The following is a 21,286-nucleotide window of genomic DNA, read 5'->3' as shown; positions in this document are numbered from 1 at the left end:
ATAGTCGATTTTGACAAATCTGAATCAGAATAATACAATCGTTAAATCGGACAATGTTACCTTGTAGCTTGACATAGTATTCAATGCGCACTTCGTACCACGGTGTAACATGAGTGACTTACTTATACGAATAACGGTGAGTTACCTAAACTGCGAGAAAATAGAAATCTCCAGTCCAGTTGGAGATCTAACGACAGAATTAGCATTTTTAAGCTGACAATCAATAGACACCAAGACATTCCCTGTTGTATATGAGGAACCGAAATTCGACAGCGTCGCAACAGAACTGTAGGAGAATTGTAGCCAGGAGACGCTCTGCCCTCACTACTAGTGTTTTGCATACAATACTTTCCATATGAGCTCACATGTATAGATTAAGTGGAGTCATATGAAATAAATCAGTTGGCCACGAAATCGGTCATACACTTGCTATCCACCTTTGGGGTAATTTTTATACAAGTATTCACTAGAAAGATGCTAAAGTGTGTTGGGGTTTCATACATGCCAAAAATCCAGAGGGGTTTCTTGTAACAACAGTTACGGGGAAGGAATCGATTAAGAATATGTTTGTGTCGATGCTGATTCGTAACTGTAGCGCTAGAATCCTCAACAATCACCAATTTTTGTGATCATTGAGCATTCCCTGATTCATGAAACAGACTTCGTCCAAAATGAGTGCAACTGCACTGGATTAACGCAGCACCATGTCTGAAGTCAGTACTACCTGTGCTTGGCAGCTCCCACAAGGCAATATTGTGCTCAACGTCGTCTTTTGTTGTGCAGCATATCGAACAGTGATGGAAGGCTACTTCTTCCAAGTCATTTATCTATAGAAATCACCATCCTTTTCGACTGTTATTTTGTGGTACCACAGTATCCCTTACACACTGGAACTCTCTTGCAAACATCGTGTGTCTGTGTGTCGGAGCCGGCCGGGGTGGCCGAGCGGTTCTAGGCGCTGCAATCTGGAACCGCACGACCTCTACGGTCGCATGTTCGAATTCTGCCTCAGGCATGGATGTGTGTGACGTTCTTGGGTTAGTTAAGTTTAAGTAGTTCTAAGTTCTAGGGGACTGATGACCTCAGAAGTTAAGTCCCATAGTGCTCAGAGCCATTTGAACCATTTGACTGTTTCAATGTTTACTAACATTCCACCATGTTACTATCCGAAACCTGATAAGTAAAATATTAGTACGCCACCGTAAATATCATACACTGATCGCGAAAGTAACGTGGCTGAAGGCTATTCCTTTAGCGCACCATTCACGAGTATAGTAGGGAAATGACGAAAGCTGCTGATTTATTTTCCCACCGCCACATTGTGTGCTGTAAGAGCATTGTAGCATATGTGGATGTACTGGCGTGTACTACTAAAATGCACATTTACTGATTTACTGCAAAAAACACTATAAAAACTGCTAGTTCGCGATGAGATCAATGCAGTATCGCCGCTGACAGCTGACGCTACAAAAGCTGATCGATTTAGTGAAAGTAACATGGTAAGCTTAAGTATTACAAAATAAATCTCTAACACTGTGCATTTTAATGAATCATTCTGCTTGTAAAACACTCATTGGACGATACTGCGAGCATCATTATATTAATGTGTAATATTAGAATACTACGATATTGTGAAAGAGTGAGAGGCTAGCTGCAAGCACATGTACGAGCATAAACCATAAAGTGGTGGCTCAGTCGGTAGAAGCTTCTACGACATGTAATTTTGTTTTATTGAAATGTCGCTTGCACACCCGTCTGAAGCTGTCCTGTGAGCTGCAAACCAGAATTTGGAAAGAACCACTAAAGAGTTGGTTTCTCTGATACTCTGCGTTACCAACACGGACCTAGGTCCTTACCTGGCCCCTAGCCATTACGAGAGTGACAGCCGCATCCGGGAAACCTACGCCAGCATAAGGTAGAGGAACCAATAGTCATCTCGCCAAGCGAGACGCCAACGAAACGCGACAGCAAATAGCTTATCTGGAGCGATTCGGGAAAGGATCCCATTGAGGTATGGGAGGTGTTGTTTGTCTCAACCAAGACGAGACAGAAAAAGTTACGTCCTGTTTAGTATGGCCTCAAAACACTCTTGGTGAGGTCATTATAGCTAACTACTCTGTTGATGCACATTGTGAGGTCAAAATATTGAGCGTTACACATTAGAAATGGAGACTACAAATGCAAATCATAGAAATGACGACTACATGTGTTTGGAAGGTACAGTATTACTTCTGTAGAAGGAAAACCTAACTGATATCTGCGCTACAAGGAAGGAAACGTAGGTTATGACAGTCTTTCGACGAAGACGTCATTAGAGAGAGAGAGAGAGACAGAGAGAGACAGAGACAGAGAGAGAGACAGAGCGACAGAGAGAATAGCGAGAGGTGGAAAAGAGTTGGGCCTTTCGAGGAAACCAACCTGGCATTGGCCTTAAGCGATTTATAGGAACTACCGAAAACCTTTGCCTTGCTGTTGTGCCACCCCACTTTGTACAATTATATGGTAGGCCCCACACCCACTTCGGAAATTTATTTAATTAATACATTCATTGTGACAATCTAAATACTAAAATTAAGAGTGAAATCGAAAATATACAAAGGGCATTCAAAGAGTTTTCCACAACCGTCTGTAATTTTTTTTATTTTTTGCAGGAGGAGAATGAAATGTTTTGTGAACATATTTGGAACATCTAGCTATACACTGAGCCCACTCAGTGTAGCCTCCATCAGCTGTGACGCATCTGGCCCAACGTTCTTTACATGATGTAAATACACTTTGATAAAATTCTGGGATTGACTTTTACACCATCGCTTGACACAGGAGATAAGTTCTTTCTCACTATCAAATGTTTTACCACGCAGGTGGGCCTTCAGACGACGAAAGAGGTAAAAATCCCAAGTCCCGACTGTAAGGAATATGAGGAACAGTTTTCCAACCCATTTTCTTGATTTTATCCTGCGTCATAAGGGCAGTATCGTGTTTGGCATTGTCATGGTGTAGTCTGATGAGCTGACCCTGAAGCTGTTGTCTGTGGGTCTTGGTGGCACGCCGCAGCTTGTCCTATGACAAACAGTAACGGTGCTGGTCAATTGTGGAGCCGGGTTCAAAAAAGTCAATGAAAATGACACCACACTGATCTCAGAAGAAAGAGGCCGTCACTTTTCGGCCTGCTGTTCGTGGAGGTCTTGGTTTCTTCTCTCAAGCTAGGACAAAAACCACCCTGTTTCATCCTGTGTAATGACGCCCTCAAAACACTGTTTCCACTCTTCAGTAAAGGTCTTCATGAGACCCTCGCACACATTATTCCTCATCGTTTATATTTCTCTTGTCTATAATCTAGGCACCGAACTTGCACAGAATTTTCTGTACCCTAGTGATTGTATCAGTGTTACCACACTACCCAATGACAACATTGAAACCGTCATTTCAGCAAGCTGCCGTGTCGTCACACATACGTCATTTTGGATGATTTCATCACTGGTCTCTTTACTTACATTACTCACTGCCGTCGATGGTCTGTCACACGGTAGATTGTCCAGGAGAGAGAAATCACCTTTTTCAAACCTCTGCAACCATCGCTGGATACTGCTGCGATCCACTTTGTCCTCCCATAAACAGGGAGCAACTTCCTGTGAATCGATGTGGCAGAGTCATCGCCGGTCTTGAAGAGGACCTCCATCACCGACCATTGTCGCAACTTGACATGTACTTCATGGTCCATTATGGATCACCAGTAAATGAAAGAAAATACTTCCATATAACAACTTATAGCTAAATGTTCCAAGTATGTTCACTAAAAATTTCATTCTCCTCTTGCAAAAAATAAAAAAAATAAAAACGACTGTGCAAAACGTTTTGAATGACCTTTGTAGAAGGATTTTATTGCAGACTTCATCGCCAGAGGCGGCCGGTGTGGCCGTGCGGTTCTAGGCGCTTCAGTCTGGAACCACGCGACCGCTACGGTAGTAGGTTCGAATCCTGCCTCGGGCATGGATGTGTGTGATGTCCTCAGGTTAGTTAGGTTTAAGTAGTTCTAAGTTCTAGGGGACTGATGACCTCAGATGTTAAGTCCCATAGTGCCCAGAGCCATTTGAACCATTTGAACCATACATCGCTTGACAAAAAAAGTAAGCACCCAGAAAAAATGGTCCAATGCCAATGTGGACGTATACGCCATCAGCAAGTTTGTAAATGATTGGAGTTGCAAATTCCTGTAACAGAGTAATCAGAGTGCAATAATGCTGTTCGTGCCCAGTGTTTTTACTAGGATGGGCAGTTAATATAAGAGACGCAAACCGAGACAGATGCTCAGTGATCACTGTGGAGGACACGGAAGTCACGCACCCGTATGAGACAGCGTTATCAGTGCCTTGTTGTGGATCTCCATTTCACCGACTGGTCGAACCGTGCGGTATCAAGATGCGTGCGGCATCCGGATGTGACAGTTGCCCAGTGCTGGACTCTATGAGGACATCAGGGCAGATGTAAAGGTTACGGTCGACCACTTCTGACCACCACACATATAACCTGTTCACACCTCGCCCTTGACCCGAGAACCATTGATGGACGTCCTGCAATATTCTGTGTCATCCCACAGCAGTGATCGGGGATTAGCAGGTGCTGGATTGATTGATTTGGTGGGAGGGGACCAACATGGTAGCTGGAGTATGAATACCGACCCATGCGTGGGCAGCAAAATCCCCAGCCCTGTTCCCGATAGAGCGTGCGCTGGACCAACCTGGACGTCATATCCATCCCAGTAGCAGTATCCAGGATATCAGTTACAACAGTTCTGAGCCGGCTTGCCCAATCGAGCATGCTTCTAGCCTAGAGGGGTGCAAGTTCTTATTGATAAGTGACCTCGTACTGCCAAGTTATTTGTAAATTTGACTTGGTTTTTTAATCTCTGAAATAACATCACATACTCTCCCTGGCAGTGAGGTTTCATTTAGTTCAGTATTACACTTCTGGGTGCTTCACGCTTTTGGGCAGACGGTGTATTTTGATACATATGTAAAACATGTTCCACAAAATTATCCAGCAGACACACGGGCATGTAAAAATAGTGTCAGAATAATGAACACCTTGAACTACAGTTCATGATACGAGAGATAACGAAACTATTCACTACATGTTACTTCACACATTTAAGTAAACAGGATACAGAAGGGATATGGAATGTAAATGAAAAATGTAATAATGAATGCAGAAATACCATTTGCTATATGTTCTATATATCTTCGGAACGTTATACAAGAAACCGGCTGACAAATATATTCCAAGCACTTTGTACGTAGCAGCAGCGAATGTACGATTGCGTCATGCATTTAGGGAGTAACGAACAAATTGCCACACTATGGCAGTAGTGAACTGGTGAGACGAAACATTCCAACGTGTATGCCGTCTATAGTTGGACTAAGAGACAAGTTACACTCAACACTAAACAAACAGCAGCGTTGCAAACAATTGCTGTCGATCATTAGGAGATTAGTGACCAGTACATTACCAGTCTCTATAATGGAAGATACTGAAGCACTATACTGAGTCGTGAGGTATTGGTTAGAAGAGAATGCTAGCGCTATCGACAATTTTCGAAATTAGCTTCGTATATTCTGACACCCGTTCCTCAAATACGTAATTGCAGTCGAGACTACCATGATTACAAATAATCAATATTAATCTGCATATACAGCCCAACTGCGTCAGTCTTAAGTCTATAGAATGGGTGAATGTTATCATCGGTGGTGCAGACCGATAGATATGCTGATGTCACTTCACGCGTCCGCTACATTTTCGGTAGAGAAGTAACGCACAAATCTTTTGGACACCTGAGATAAATTTCATGCCCTGACACATCGATGTACCGTGATGATCACATTGCACTATCACGTCAGTGAAGAAACTGAAGTTGAGCGCATCACCCTTCGATAGCATAGTAACACCAGCAACATCCCACAAAAAGCTAACACAGTTTCCCTAGAGTAAAGTTAAAAATGAGCATGCAAAACGTTTAGATACCATTTGCCTTGTCCTCAGACAAAATTGTCCATTTCACACGCCGTTGATCCACCCTGCAGGAGCAACTTTCCATCAGTGAAACTAATTAATAACGTTTGTTTTCTGCACAGCTGAGACCCTGAACCAGCAAGATGAAGACTGGACTCCCTACCCCGGAGCAAGTGGCCTACGTGCGGAAGCAGCTGGGGACCAGCGAAAACGACATCAAGGTGGCCATCATGGTGATACGGAAGTGGCTCAAAATGCAACCGCACTTACCACAAAATATAGGTAAGCAGCCCAATCTGATCTCTCTACATACATCGTCATCAACATCTGTACCAGGTGCGACCCCACAGGCACGAATACACTCTTGTATACCTTGTGACCTGGAAACAAACAGTCTCAGACTGTCATATTGGCGAATTTCTTGGCACAGTTGAAACACGTTTTGTGTCGGTTCATAATGGTGGCTGGCTGTAGAAAAATATGGAAGTATATGTCTTTCCGTGGCATCCCACACATTCTCTACTGGTGATAACTCAGAAGACTGGGCAGTCCAGTCAAGTTTCTGCAGTTTCCTCAAAGTATTTGTGAACTGTAGACTGATATGTTGCATTATCCTGCTAGAATCTACCTGTTCATGAAGAGTATGACAACAGGGGTTACCATTCTTGCCACTTACTGGCGAGTGGTCACTACAGTAACTACGAAATTAGCCCTGTGGTATTATCCATAGAGCCCCACGTCATGATTCCAGGAGCCGATGGACCTCGTGAATCGCTGCCTCTTCTAATCTTTCACAGGTCGTACACGGACGCGTTGGCGTCTATTTCGCAAGCAGAAACAGAAACAAAACTCGTCATGGAACACTGCAGAAAGCCGCTAGATGTTCACTGTGTCTCTACACCACACGAGTCTCTGTCGTCTGTGGTACGGTGTCAGTTGTAAACGATTCATGACAACTTGAGGTCTCAATTCAGCTTCCAGTAATTTGTGGCCTACGATTCACGGTGACATGATTGTAACCTCTACCTAGATTTCAGGTAGTGTCTTTCGACTAGTTCATAGAATCAGATGAAAAATCCTACGATCGTTTCGTGGTAGGGTCAATCTGTATAAAAACTTACATACTCTATTGAATGTTTAAATGAACATAGAGATTTTCTACAAAATAAACAAAACTAACAGGCAACAAATATATATATTAAACTCGTTTTTAATGTTTTTATTTCCTAGACTTCTTACATCTTCTTTTCCATGACATGCTTTCCAGTTGTCATTCTCTGTGATACGTCTCCTCATGTAATGCTATTCCCTTCAAAACTGCATATGTACAAGAAATTCAAAAAACTAAATTCAGTTTGGATTGGACTGAATTGTTCATTCTGTAATTACTCTAGTTAACAGTATATGAACTGTACTGTATGTTTTCTACACGTATTTCTTTTACAGATGACGCTCGGCTCGAGCGCATGTACATCAACTGTAAGTGTAGTTTGGAGCGTGTCAAGACCTCCGTAGACGCCTACTTCTCCCTGAAGAACAGATACCCAGAGCTGCTCATGAACAGGAATCCCAGGGAAATCATAGGAGTGTGTAAGAAATTCATGTAAGTATTGTAGTTCTGATACGATGTCGACCATTTCCACTGCACTTCTGAAGTGTCTTGTTGTGGTAGACCGCTGTGCACTGATTCATATTATCTAGTTGTTTAGTTCCCACCGAGGCAGAGAGCAATGGACTGTTTTGCAACCACTATACTCGTGTGTTATTGCAGCGTGATACCGTGCATAGGCATTAAAAGTTCTTTATTTTGTGTGAAGTATGGAAGAGCTGTTTACTTTTCTTGCTGTTTTGATTTCCTAGTGCAGCTTAGTAGTGCTAGCACTACTGTGGCAATTACTAGAGCATCTTTTCGTTTTGGCTATAATAGGCCATGCTCTTGTAGTCCAAGGAGAAGAAAACCTTCGTTAGCAAAGACGTAAGTAATTAATAGGTCTTCATCGCAGTTAGCAGAATTTTGATGTAGTATATACTACTTCTTTTGCGTCTTGTCGAATAAAAACCGCATACAGCTGTTTACAAGAAGTACTTTCATAGCTGCGGTTGCCCTGAACACAATGTTGTTTTGCAACTTCTTTTGCAATTGACCTATATGTATACACTATATGATGACTTACAAGTTCATGGCGCCCTCCATCGGTTATTCTGGAATCCAGTATGTTATTGGCCCACCCTTAGCCTTGATGACAGCCTCTCGCAGGCATACGTTCAATCAGGTACTGGATGGTTCTAGTTGAATGGTAGCCCATTATTCACTGAGTGCTGCACAGAAGACAGGTATCGATGTCGGTTGGTGAGGCCTGGCGCGAGGTTGGCGTTCCATAACATCCCAAAGGTATTGTATAGGATTCCGGTCACGAATCTGTGCAGGCCAGTCCATTACAGGGATGTTATTGTCGTGTAACCACTCCGCCACAGAACGTGCTTTTTGAACAGGTGCTCGATCGTGTTGAAAGACGCCTTAACCATCCCCGAATTGCTCTTCTACATCTACATCTACATCCATACTCCGCAAACCACCTGACGGTGTGTGGCGGAGGGTACCTTCAGTACCTCTATCGGTTCTCCCTTCTATTCCAGTCTCGTATTGTTCGTGGAAAGAAGGATTGTCGGTATGCCTCTGTGTGGGCTCTAATCTCTCTGATTTTATCCTCATGGTCTCTTCGCGAGATATACGTAGGAGGGAGCAATATACTGCTTGACTCTTCGGTGAAGGTATGTTCTCGAAACTTTGACAAAAGCCCGTACCGAGCTACTGAGCGTCTCTCCTGCAGAGTCTTCCACTGGAGTTTATCTATCATCTCCGTAACGCTTTCGCGATTACTAAATGATCCTGTAACGAAGCGCGCTGCTCTCCGTTGGATCTTCTCTATGTCTTGTATCAACCCTATCTGGTACGGATCCCACACTGCTGAGCAGTATTCAAGCAGTGGGCGAACAAGCGTACTGTAACCTACTTCCTTTGTTTTCGGATTGCATTTCCTTAGGATTCTTCCAATGAATCTCAGTCTGGCATCTGCTTTACCGACAATCAACATTATATGATCATTCCATTTTAAATCACTCCTAATGCATACTCCCAGATAATTTATGGTATTAACTGCTTCCAGTTGCTGACCTGCTATTTTGTAGCTAAATGATAAAGGATCTATCTTTCTGTGTATTCGCAGCACATTACACTTGTCTACATTGAGATTCAGTTGCCATTCCCTGCACCATGCGTCAATTCGCTGCAGATCCTCCTGCATTTCAGTACAATTTTCCATTGTTACAACCTCTCGATACACCACAGCATCATCTGCAAAAAGCCTCAGTGAACTTCCGATGTCATCCACCAGGTCATTTATGTATATTGTGAATAGCAACGGTCCTATGACACTCCCCTGCGGCACACCTGAAATTACTCTTACTTCGGAAGACTTCTCTCCATTGAGAATAACATGCTGCGTCCTGTTATCTAGGAACTCCTCAATCCAATCACACAATTGGTCTGATAGTCCATATGCTCTTACTTTGTTCAATAAACGACTGTGGGGAACTGTATCGAACGCCTTGCGGAAGTCAAGAAACACGGCATCTACCTGTGAACCCGTGTCTATGGCCCTCTGAGTCTCGTGGACGAATAGCGCCAGCTGGGTTTCACATGACCGTCTTTTTCGAAACCCATGCTGATTCCTACAGAGTAGATTTCTAGTCTCCAGAAAAGTCATTATACTCGAACACAATACGTGTTCCAAAATTCTACAACTGATCGACGTTAGAGATATAGGTCTATAGTTCTGCACATCTGTTCGACGTCCCTTCTTGAAAACGGGGATGACCTGTGCCCTTTTCCAATCCTTTGGAACGCTACGCTCTTCTAGAGACCTACGGTACACCGCTGCAAGAAGGGGGGCAAGTTCCTTCGCGTACTCTGTGTAAAATTGAACTGGTATCCCATCAGGTCCAGAGGCCTTTCCTCTTTTGAGCGATTTTAATTGTTTCTCTATCCCTCTGTCGTCTATTTCGATATCTACCATTTTGTCATCTGTGCGACAATCTAGAGAAGGAACTACAGTGCAATCTTCCTCTGTGAAACAACTTTGGAAAAAGACATTTAGTATTTCGGCCTTTAGTCTGTCATCCTCTGTTTCAGTACCATTTTGGTCACAGAGTGTCTGGACATTTTGTTTTGATCCACCTACCGCTTTGACATAAGACCAAAATTTCTTAGGATTTTCTGCCAAGTCAGTACATAGAACTTTACTTTCGAATTCATTGAACGCCTCTCGCATAGCCCTCCTCACACTACATTTCGCTTCGCGTAATTTTTGTTTGTCTGCAAGGCTTTGGCTATATTTATGTTTGCTGTGAAGTTCCCTTTGCTTCCGCAGCAGTTTTCTAACTCGGTTGTTGAACCACGGTGGCTCTTTTCCATCTCTTACGATCTTGCTTGGCACATACTCATCTAACGCATATTGTACGATGGTTTTGAACTTTGTCCACTGATCCTCAACACTATCAGTACTTGAGACAAAACTTTTGTGTTGAGCCAACAGGTACTCTGAAATCTGCTTTTTGTCACTTTTTCTAAACAGAAAAATCTTCCTACCCTTTTTAATATTCCTATTTACGGCTGAAATCATCGATGCCGTAACCGCTTTATGATCACTGATTCCCTGTTTTGCGTTAACTTTTTCAAATAGTTCGGGTCTGTTGGTCACCAGAAGGTCTAATATATTATCGCCACGAGTCGGTTCTCTGTTTAACTGCTCAAGGTAGTTTTCAGATAAAGCACTTAAAAAAATTTCACTGGATTCTTTGTCCCTGCCACCCGTTATGAACGTCTGAGTCTCCCAGTGTATATCCGGCAAATTAAAATCTCCACCCAGAACTATAACATGGTGGGGAAATCTACTCGAAATATTTTCCAAATTATCCTTCAGGTGCTCAGCCACAACAGCTGCTGAGCCAGGGGGCCTATAGAGACATCCAATTACCATGTCTGAGCCTGCTTTAACCGCGACCTTCACCCTAATCATTTCACATTTCGGATCTCCGTCAATTTCCTTCGATACTATTGCACTTCTTACCGCTATAAACACGCCTCCCCCTTCACTGTTCAGCCTGTCTCTGCGGTATACATTCCAATCTGAGTTTAGGATTTCGTTACTGTTTACGTCTGGTTTCAGCCAACTTTCTGTCCCTAGTACTATATGGGCGTTGTGATCGTTTATTAATGAGAGCAGTTCTGGGACCTTTCTATAGACGCTCCTGCAGTTTACTATTAGCACATTAATATTGTTATTCCCTGTTGCATTTTGCCTACTCCTATCTTGCCGCGTCTCAGGAGGCGTCTTGTCGGGCCTAGGGAGGGGATTCTCTAACCTAAAAAAACCCCATGTGCACTCCACACGTACTCCGCTACCCTTGTAGCCGCTTCCGGCGTGTAGTGCACGCCTGACCTATTCAGTGGAAAGCAAGCAGGTGCTCAAAACATCATTGTAGACCTGTGCTGTGATAGTGCCACGCAAAACAACAAGGGGTGCAAGCCCTCTCCATGAAAATCGCTACCACACCATAACACCACCGCCTCCGAATTTTTCTGTCGGCACTATACATGGTGGCAGTTGACGTTCACCGGGCATTCGCCATACCCACACCCTGCCATCGGATCACCACATTGTGTACCGTGATTCGCCACTCCACTGTTCAATCGTCCAATTTGTACGCTTCTTACACCAAGCAAGGCGCCGTTTGGCATTTACCGGCTTGATGTAAGGCTTATGTGCAGCCCCTCGACTATGGAACCCAAGTTTTCTCACCTCCCGTATAACTGCCATAGTACTTGCAGCGGATCCTGAAGCAGTTTGGAATTCCTGTTTTATGGTCTGGATGGATGTCTGCTTATTACACATTACGACCCCCTTTAACTGTCGGCGGTCTCTATCAGTCAACAGACGAAGTCGGCCTGTACGCTTTTGTGCTGTACGTGTCCCTTCACGTTTCCACTTCACTATCACATAGGAAACCTAGGGAAGTTTAGGAGTGTGGAAATCTCGCATACAGGCGTATGACACAAGTGACACCCAATCACCTGGCCAAGTTCGAAGTCCGTGAGTGCCGCGGAGCGCCCCATTCTGCTCTCTCACAATGTCTAATGACCACTGAGGTCGCTGATACGGAGTACCTGGCAGTAGGTGGCAGCACAATGCATCTAATATGAAAGATGTATGTTTTTGGAGATGTGCGGATACTTTTAATCACATAGTGTATGTTAGTTTCCAAAAGTTTCATCCATGAAGAAAGTTAATGTACAAGTAAACTAAAGCGTTAGCCCGAAGTAGTAGATCTCTACTACACATTGCTTTCCTGGAGGTGGTTCCTTTTGTCTCCTTCCAACTTTCGCAATGGCATACTCAGCCAATCATTGCCAAAGGAGGGTGTCGTGATTACTACCAGGAAGAATTACTACTGATAACGGAGGACAGAACACCGTACTTTTGAATTTGTACAGATAAGGATAGATAGGCTTTATCTAGCCCGGAAGTCTTTTATTGGAATACATCTTCTGTTCCAGTTATTTGAACAGTGCTAGTTACAATTTCAGTACAGAGTTAGGGCACAACACAAACTACTAGGTGGCTACGGTTACGCAAGGAATGAACTGTGTAAAGCTGTAAGACCGTCAATGTGGCCTAAATCTGTCATACCGCTACGAAGAATTTTCCTAGGCTCAAATACCAAACGTAACCCAAGCTCTCAGCGTAGGTCGTCAGCAAGAGGGTTGCTGGTGAGTTCTTTTGTATGCATGTAGACAGAATACGACACTAGCTTGTTGTGAGCTTGCAGGCAGCTTTATCTCTGCAGAGACCATGGCATCACGCCACGTGACATGACGTGGCGGATGGCTGGTTCAAATGGCTCTGAGCACTATGCGACTTAACTTCTGAGGTCATCAGTCGCCTAGAACTTAGAACTAATTAAACCTAACTAACCTAAGGACATCACACACATCCATGCCCGAGGCAGGATTCGAACCTGCGACCGTAGCGGTCACGCGGTTCCAGACTGAAGCGCCTTTAACCGCACGGCCACACCGGCCGGCTGTGGCGGATGAGATTGTGTGTTAGACCAGTTGAGAAATGCCCACTGTCTGCTGTGTGGAGTCGCCAAATGTCGCAGCTAGCAAACATTTGCGGTATCTGAGTATCTAGGTACAACGGTTTCTTCGTCCGCTTACAATGAGCCCCTTCCTTGCGGTGTGTGAGAGTTGTATCCCAAGTGTACCTACTGAGTGTGCGTAGAGTTGTAAAATTACCGCAGGCTACCGTAGACTGTGATAAGTAAACGTAGACTGCTGTAGCTTTCCTAGCAAATGTGATCAGCTAAGATCGTAACCACTTTACCTGTATGTTAAGTGTTTTGCGTACATGTCGGGTGTTACCTCATTTCGACTGCTTTAATTGTGTTTGCAATCAGTATCTTAGTACGCCGGTGTCCAGAAATCAAGTTCCGACAGGTCACGAGACGCAAGTCACGGTGAAAACCCGATGTAGCTTTGCACAGATGTGTTGGGCAATATATCTAGTACGCCCACCAATAGCACCACGTTGCTTTTTGCAGTTCTCAGCGCTCAGTGAGAACGTAAAGATGCCTAGAAAATAGTGGTTCCCGCTAACTGTGGGTGCCTACCGAAAGATTTCCCCTGATTTCATGTAATCCCACGTGACATAACTGTCATGCATTTCCCTCTTCACGACAAAAATTCCCTGGCGTACACTGCAGGGGCAATAAAGACGCTCCTGCAGCATTTTCGATGGGAAGTGTTTGATCACCGACCATGTAGCCCAGACGTGGCTCCCTCTGATTTCCATTTCTGCTCACGTCAACCGCTGGCTCTGGAAAACAAAACATTTTATCACGGCTCTGAGCACTATGGGACTTAACATCGATGGCCATCAGTCCCCTAGAACTTAGAACTACTTAAACCTAACTAACCTAAGGACAGCACACAACACCCAGCCATCACGAGGCAGAGAAAATCCCTGACCCTGCCGGGAATCGAACCCGGGAACCCGGGCGTGGGAAGCGAGAACGCTACCGCACGACCACCAGATGCGGGCTTTATCACGGACAGTGAGCTGCAGACCAGTGTAGAGAATTGGTTGGAAACACAAGCGTCTGGGTTCTATGACTAATGTAGTGGAAAATCTGAGAGGCGACTAAATAAAGAAGTAGCTGGAAGGTGTAGCTAAGTGTGGCAAATAAAACACAACGGTTTATGGTTGTCCATCCTCTCGCATGGACGAGTGTCTTTAGGTGATGATATATACGAGAAAAAGTACCTCCACAGTTGTATATTGAGAATGACTAGTTTCGGCAGCACATTACGGCCGTCCTCAGGCCTCACCAATGCCAAAAGTGTTTTAGATTTCATTGGCACATTTTTTGTGGAGTCTGTGTTAGTTGTTCACGTGGGCTAGCTCTGCTCAGGAGTCTGTATTGGACTAGTCGAGTAGAGACTCTTAAGGAGACCTAGCCCACGTGTACTAGTAATAAGGACTCCACAATAAGTGTGCCAAGAAAATCTAAAATTCTGTTGGCAGTAGTGGGGCCTGAGGACGGCGATAACGTGCTGCCGAAACTAGCCATGTGAGACAATACAGTCATTCTCAATATACAGCTGTGGTGATACTTTCTCACATATAAAAGATTACGGATTTTCACTGTGGTTTCCATTCCACTACCGATCGGAACTTACTTGTTTAACAACTCTCGTAGATTCTCCTCGAAACTGGAAGCGGTGAAACGTCCTGAAACTAAGGATACATGAAGGGTCGCGTAAACAGTAAGTATAGCAAAACTGAAATTGACAGTGTTTGATTCAAATTTTATTCGATAACAGTTGATTTGTAACTTTAGGCAGAGGGATATTGAAGGACTACAGAAAAATCATATAGCGCTAAAAAAAACAATTTCTTAAAAAAAGATTAAGTTAAAAAAACGGATAACAAAAGTAAGTCAAAAGTAGCATCAGTACTTCGCCGAGTCTGTATAAAACATGTTTCCGTTATTCATAAACAACTTTCACATGTATCAATAATAACAGGAAACGCTTGCTTCTGATCATGATGAAGAACGTTCTATCAAGTACAAAATAACAATAATTATGAGGTTTTTTTATGTTTGTGCATGAAAATTACACTTGCATCAAAAGTAATTGCTTTGGTGAGATGAAGGTAACACGATCAAGAAATTTTTATTACTTATGTAATGCAATTTGTGTTTTGTAAGGATATAAAATACACAATGGACTAACACTGAACAATGTGCTGTACTCATTATGTGCAAAACAGATAAGCAAACAAACAACCGAACAACGAAGAGAAGTCGTCGACTCCCAGTTTCTCTCCCACACATTTATTTGTTTCTTTCCCTACAATTTCTACCAATACCGCCGGTAATCTTACCGTTTAGTACGACATTTATGTGCTGTACCAAAATTACTGAACAGTAGTTTATGTAGAGCACAACTCTCAAGTGTAGGTGGAGTGTGGCGCCATGTCAGTGTTGTATACTGATGGGAGAAGGGACACGCTGCAACCTGATGTCGCCACACATTCTGCTTCTCTCGAATATCACCAAGGCGGCCATTGAGATAACTTCTCCATGTGACAGGCGGATCACCGTCAACAGTGTAATGTGCCCTCATTTTTTTACATACTACAGACAGATTTTCAGTGTAATTCAGAACATTGAAAACAGTGTTTGGTCATCAGGAATGTTACGCCATCACCTTTCCTCGTTTTGCCTGCCAAGCAATAGACGCAGAACTTTAATGTCTTCCGCCACGGAGATTCAAAACCTCCGAGTGGAGCTCTATCACGCAGGGATACCATCGATCTATAACGATTTAGACCTAAAACTTTCTTACTCAGTTGTTATAAACGTAATGAATCCACTTACTGCAGTGCGAGGACATGTTTGAAATATATTGTGGTTCATCTGGCACGAAGCCAATAGTTTTCTATACCGCCGATGTACGTTTCCTTGCAGCACGATGTTCCCGATGCCGCGGCTCACGGACGGCTGCCTGCGGGTGTCGGTAACGACGAACATCTGCGAGAACCCGGACGACTACGACCCGCTCGTCATGAGCAGAGCCATCCTGCTGTGGTCGGAGCTGATGCTGCGCGAGGACTACTCGCTGGGTGACATCATGATCCTCGACATGAAGAACGTGCAGGCGGGGCACGTCCTCAAGACGGGCATCGGGCTGCTGCGCGGCCTCGAGATGATCTACAGGGTGAGTGCAGCCCTCCGTCAGGTCCGGCAAACGGAACGAAGATTAGCATTTTATCCACCTTTAGCAACTGTAGTCGTATGTATCGAAATAATCAGCAACTAACTCTATAACAGAAATTTTATTTCCGTATGTGGTTTCAGGCTCTTTGTGCACTTCTACAGAAGGTTGTAATTATCGCATTATTTGCGAGGAATGTCAACAGTAAGATGCATGCAGCATAGTGCGATGGTTAGAACCCCTACGGCTTATGATAAAATATCGCTATGCTTGGCCCACAAGATGGCGCTGCCATATGTCAAACGGATATCAACAGCGTTTTTTTAAGTAGGAACCCCAAATTTTATTACATATTCGTGTAGTACGTAAAGAAATATGAATGTTTCACTTGGACCACTTTTTTCGCTTTGTGACAGATGGCGCTGTAATAGTCACAAACGTGTAAGTGCGTGGTGTTACGTAATATTTCGCCAGTGCGGACGGTATTTGCTTAGTGATACAGTACCCGTGTTAAAACGGACCGTTTACCAAATGCGGAAAAGGTCGATATAGTGTCGATGTATGGCTATTGGGATCAAAATGCCCAATGGGCGTGTGCTATGTATGCTGCTCGGTATCCTGGATGACATCATCCAAGTGTCCGGACCGTTCGCCGGATAGTTACGTTATTTTAGGAAACAGGAAGTAGGTGTTTTAGCTCCTGTGGCGGCTAATCCGGACATCAGTAGCAGACAAATTGCGCGAGAATCGGGAATATCAAAAACGTCGGTGTTGTGAATGCTACATCAACAAAGATTGCACATGTACGATATTTCTATGCACCAGGAATTGCATGGCGACTACTTTGAACGTCGTGCAGAGTTCTGCTACTGGGCACAAGAGAAATTATGGGACGATGACAGATATTTTGCGCGCGTTCTATTTAGCGACGAACCCTTATTCACCAACAGCGGTAACGTAAACCGGCACATTATGTACTATTGGACAACGGAGAATCCACGTTGGCTGCGACAAGTGGAACATCAGCGACCTTGGCGGGTTAATGTATGGTGCGGCATTATGGGAGGAAGGATAACTGGCCCCCAGTTTATCGATGGCAATCTGAATGGTTCAATGTATACTAATTTCCTACGTAAAGTTCTACCAATGTTACTACAACATGTTTCACTGCATGACAGAATGGCGATGTACTTCCAACATGATGGATGTCCGGCACATAGCTCGCATGCGGTTGAAGCGGTATTGAATAGCATATTTGATGACAGGTGGATTGGTCGTCGAACCACCATACCATGGCCGCACGTTCACTGGATTTGACGCCCCCGGATTTCTTTCTGTGGGGAAAGTTGAAGGATATTTGCTATCGTGATTGACCTACAACGCCTGACAACATGCGTCAGTGCATTGTCAGTGCATGTGCGAACACTACGGAAGGCGAACTACTCGCTGTTGAAAGGAATGTGGTTACACGTATTGCCGAATGGATTGAGGTCGACGGATGATTTTGAACATTTATTGCATTAATATGGTATTTACAGTTAATCACGCTGTAACGGCATGCGTTCTCAGAAATGATAAGTTCACAAAGGTATATGTATGACACTGGAACAACCGAAATAAAACTTTCAAACGTACCTACGTTCTGTATTTTAATTTAAAAAACGTACCTGTGACTAAGTGTTCGTCTAAAATTGTGAGCCATATGTTTGTGACTATAACAGCGTCATCTATCACAAAGAGAAAAAAGTGTTATATCTAAAATATTCATATTTCTTCACGTACTACACGAAGATGTAATAAAAAATGGGGGTTCCTATTAAAAAAAAACGCAGTTGATTTCAGTTTGACCTATGGCAGCGCCATCTAGCGGGCCAACCATAGCACCCTCTGGTTTCCCCATTCAAGTTAGCAAGTTTCTTTCTTTGTAGTTTTTTCGTTTGACGGTTATTTCCTGAGGTATTCGGCCCGCTCACGATCGTTGGACCACCCTGTATATATTTATCTTAAATTTATTTCAGAATTTTCCGTTAATATTTGAAATTGTACGAGAAAAAAAATTACTTTCTCTATGTGAAGAAGTGTTACTACTTCTTGAGTTTCCATCAAGTCCAGTCTTTCTCTTTGGCTGTGTGAACCAAGTATAGATGACATAAAGGAGAAGTCCGATTGCACGAGGGGGGTGTGACTGGAATAGCTAGATTTCCGATGTGAAGAAAAAGCACAGCAGTTGCCTTAAAAAAATGACGCAACTAGTGTTTTGTTCAATTGGTTGCCGATTATTTCGGAAGAAAATTATATCATTCGCGGTCAGAGAGAAATGTAATGATTTTACAGTCTGTTTTAACAGTCAGCACCCTTATATGTAGTCAAGAAATAACATTATATGTATCAGCAGTGCTGTATTTCACGTTAGAAGGTAGGTTCTCCCACATACGATGCGTGAAACGTATTATGGATGCAAAAGTAGTATAGCAGGATCGATGGCCAATATTTTGGATGCCGAATACTAATTTTCATAATTCGAATTGTTTTGGTATTATGAATCTACTGATATGAGAATATAGCTTCTAACCAACAGCAGTATCAACATTAAATGTAACGTGTTTCAAGGAAGAGTGATAGTACCGCAACTATTCTTTATATACATAAATTATCTGACGGATAGGATGGCCAGCAGTCTGAAGCTGTTTTTCTGACGATGCTGTAGTGTACTGGAGGGTGCCGTCCTTGGATGACTGTAGGAGAATACAAGATGACTCACACAAAATTTCTGATTGGTGTGATTAATGACAGCTGAGTCTAAATGTAGAAAAGTGTAAGCTGAGGCAGACGAGAAAAAATCCCACGATGTTCGAATACAGCATTAATAGTGTGCAACCTGACACAGATATGGCGATTAAACGTCTTGGCATTTCGTTACAGAGCGACAGGAAATGGAATGAGCCTATAAGGATTGCAGTGGAGAAGGATTCGACATCAGTATATTGGGACAGTTTCTTGAGTGCGGCTCGAGTGGCTAAGGTCCAGCCAGGTCGGATTACAGGTGGACATCGAAACAATTATGATGTGGGCTGCTAAATTTTTTACCGGTGCTTTCGATCGACACGCACATATTACGGAGATGCTTCGGGAACTCAAATCGTAATCACTGGAGGAAAGGCGATGTTCTTTTAGAGGAACGCTCTTGGAAATATTTAAAGAAACGGCAGAGGAAGCTGACTGCAGAACGATCCCATGCCACCAACGTACATTTCGCGCAAGGACCACGAATATAAGTGCGAGTAAGTAGAGCTCGCTGGGTTTGCGAGTAGGACGGAAAGGGAGATGATTACTAATGGTACAGGGGTCCTCCGTCAGGCCCCGAACTGTGGCTAGCGGAGAATGTTTGTAGCTGAATTATTTCCAACTCTATTCAGGTATACGGCTGCAAATTAATGTAAAGTGTGCGGGAAAAGGAACTGCTTCTTACACTTAATATTGAGTCTTCCACTCGTTCTGTTTATTAACGGACTTTGGAAGTGCTTATATGCTGGATGCTAATTAGCCTAATTTTAACTTCTCTTTAACTGTGGGAATGACCTGCAAAAGAATAATTACATATCCCACTCTGAAGATGAGTGATGGAGTTTCCTAAGTTGTCCTTCATAATATAGTTCACGTCTTCTTCAAGTGACTGTCGTATCCGATTCGCAGCACTTTCTTTGGTAAGTGAAACTAGCCCATCCAGCCGCCCTGGGGCTATCCGTGGAACAAACGTTACTGCCCAAACGCTTAGAGACTTGAGAGGAAATGTAATACAAAATGTAGAATAAAAAAACGAAATAATGAGCTTTCCAATCATTTATTCGTTCACAGAGGATAATCAAGGAATGGTACGATAATTCTGTAGCCGTACCGTTGGTAACACACATCACGTACTAATACTAGTGAGCAAAAGTGGGGAAGAAAAGTTTCTCAAATCACAAAACTCCAATAAAGCCCAGGGTCTTGATAGAGCTCCTGTCGAGTTTTGTACAGATTCTTTGAATAAAAGCTTTATTTGAAATCACAGTAAACCACTGATATTTTGATCATAACACACAATGATGAGATAAAGCATCATGACCACTTGCTTAATAGGATGTTGGTCCATCGTTGGAACGCAGTACAACAGAGATTGTGCATGACATGCATCCGACAAGTCCTTGGTAGCTTTCTGGAGGTATCTGGTACCAGATTTCTGCGCGAAATTCATACAGTTCCTGTAAATTACAGGCCGGTGGAGTGGGTATGCACATCTGGCTCTCGGTATCGACCCAGATGTGTTCCGTCACGTTAAAGTCAGGGAAATTTGGTGACAACGACAAGAACACGAGATCATGATCACGCTCCTCAAATAATTTTAGCACGATTCTGCTGTTGTAACACGAGATAGTGATACTGCTTGGAGCATATCATTAACGTTGTCCACAGCCATTGATTGCTTCTACAGGTTCCCAAATGAGTGTCCACCACTGATTACTACTGCTCTAAGCCGCCTGCGTCCATGACGTTGCGCGTCTTTGGAGCAACAGTTCGCCTCAATGACGGCGTATCCTGGCACGCCCATCGAACCAATCAGGAGGCAGAGTAAAGGCTGCGCAGAAATAATCGCACTTACGTCATTCTGCGCATGACGTCAGAGAGTAACACCTTCCGCCCATGTTTGTGTGCTGGCGACTGTGTGACTTCGTGAGTGTAGTCTTTTTCGCTAAGCTGCAAAAGTTGCTGAAATTCTTTAGCACAGACGCTGTGTATGTTGTAAATGCTAGTATATGCTCTCGTCATGTCAAAGACACTGATTATGAGAGAACTTTAATTCGGAAGTGCTAACTTTTCCATGGAAGCAAGTGCTTAAGAGCGATAAGTTTTCATCAGCTAATTTACCAATAGCGCCAGTGATAGTATCCGTGCAATAGG

General features: G+C 43.5%; 1 protein-coding gene across 2 annotated transcripts in view; it reads left to right on the top strand.

The window, feature by feature from the left end:
* Positions 1-21,286, top strand: part of LOC126187567 (alpha-tocopherol transfer protein-like) — a 123,153-nt gene that overhangs the window by 81,024 nt on the left and 20,843 nt on the right. For both annotated transcript variants that reach the window (XM_049928726.1, XM_049928724.1), the window contains exons 2-4: positions 6,129-6,288; positions 7,453-7,609; positions 16,102-16,351. In XM_049928726.1, the coding sequence (XP_049784683.1) occupies positions 6,150-6,288; positions 7,453-7,609; positions 16,102-16,351 (546 nt within the window). In that variant the 5' untranslated portion in view covers positions 6,129-6,149. The remainder of the gene's footprint in view (positions 1-6,128; positions 6,289-7,452; positions 7,610-16,101; positions 16,352-21,286) is intronic.

The sequence above is a fragment of the Schistocerca cancellata genome, chromosome 5 (assembly GCF_023864275.1).
Source record: "Schistocerca cancellata isolate TAMUIC-IGC-003103 chromosome 5, iqSchCanc2.1, whole genome shotgun sequence".
Taxonomy (NCBI): Eukaryota; Metazoa; Arthropoda; class Insecta; order Orthoptera; family Acrididae; genus Schistocerca; species Schistocerca cancellata.
The sequence above is the reverse complement of the archived record's forward strand: the minus strand, read 5'-3'. Positions and strand labels throughout refer to the sequence as shown.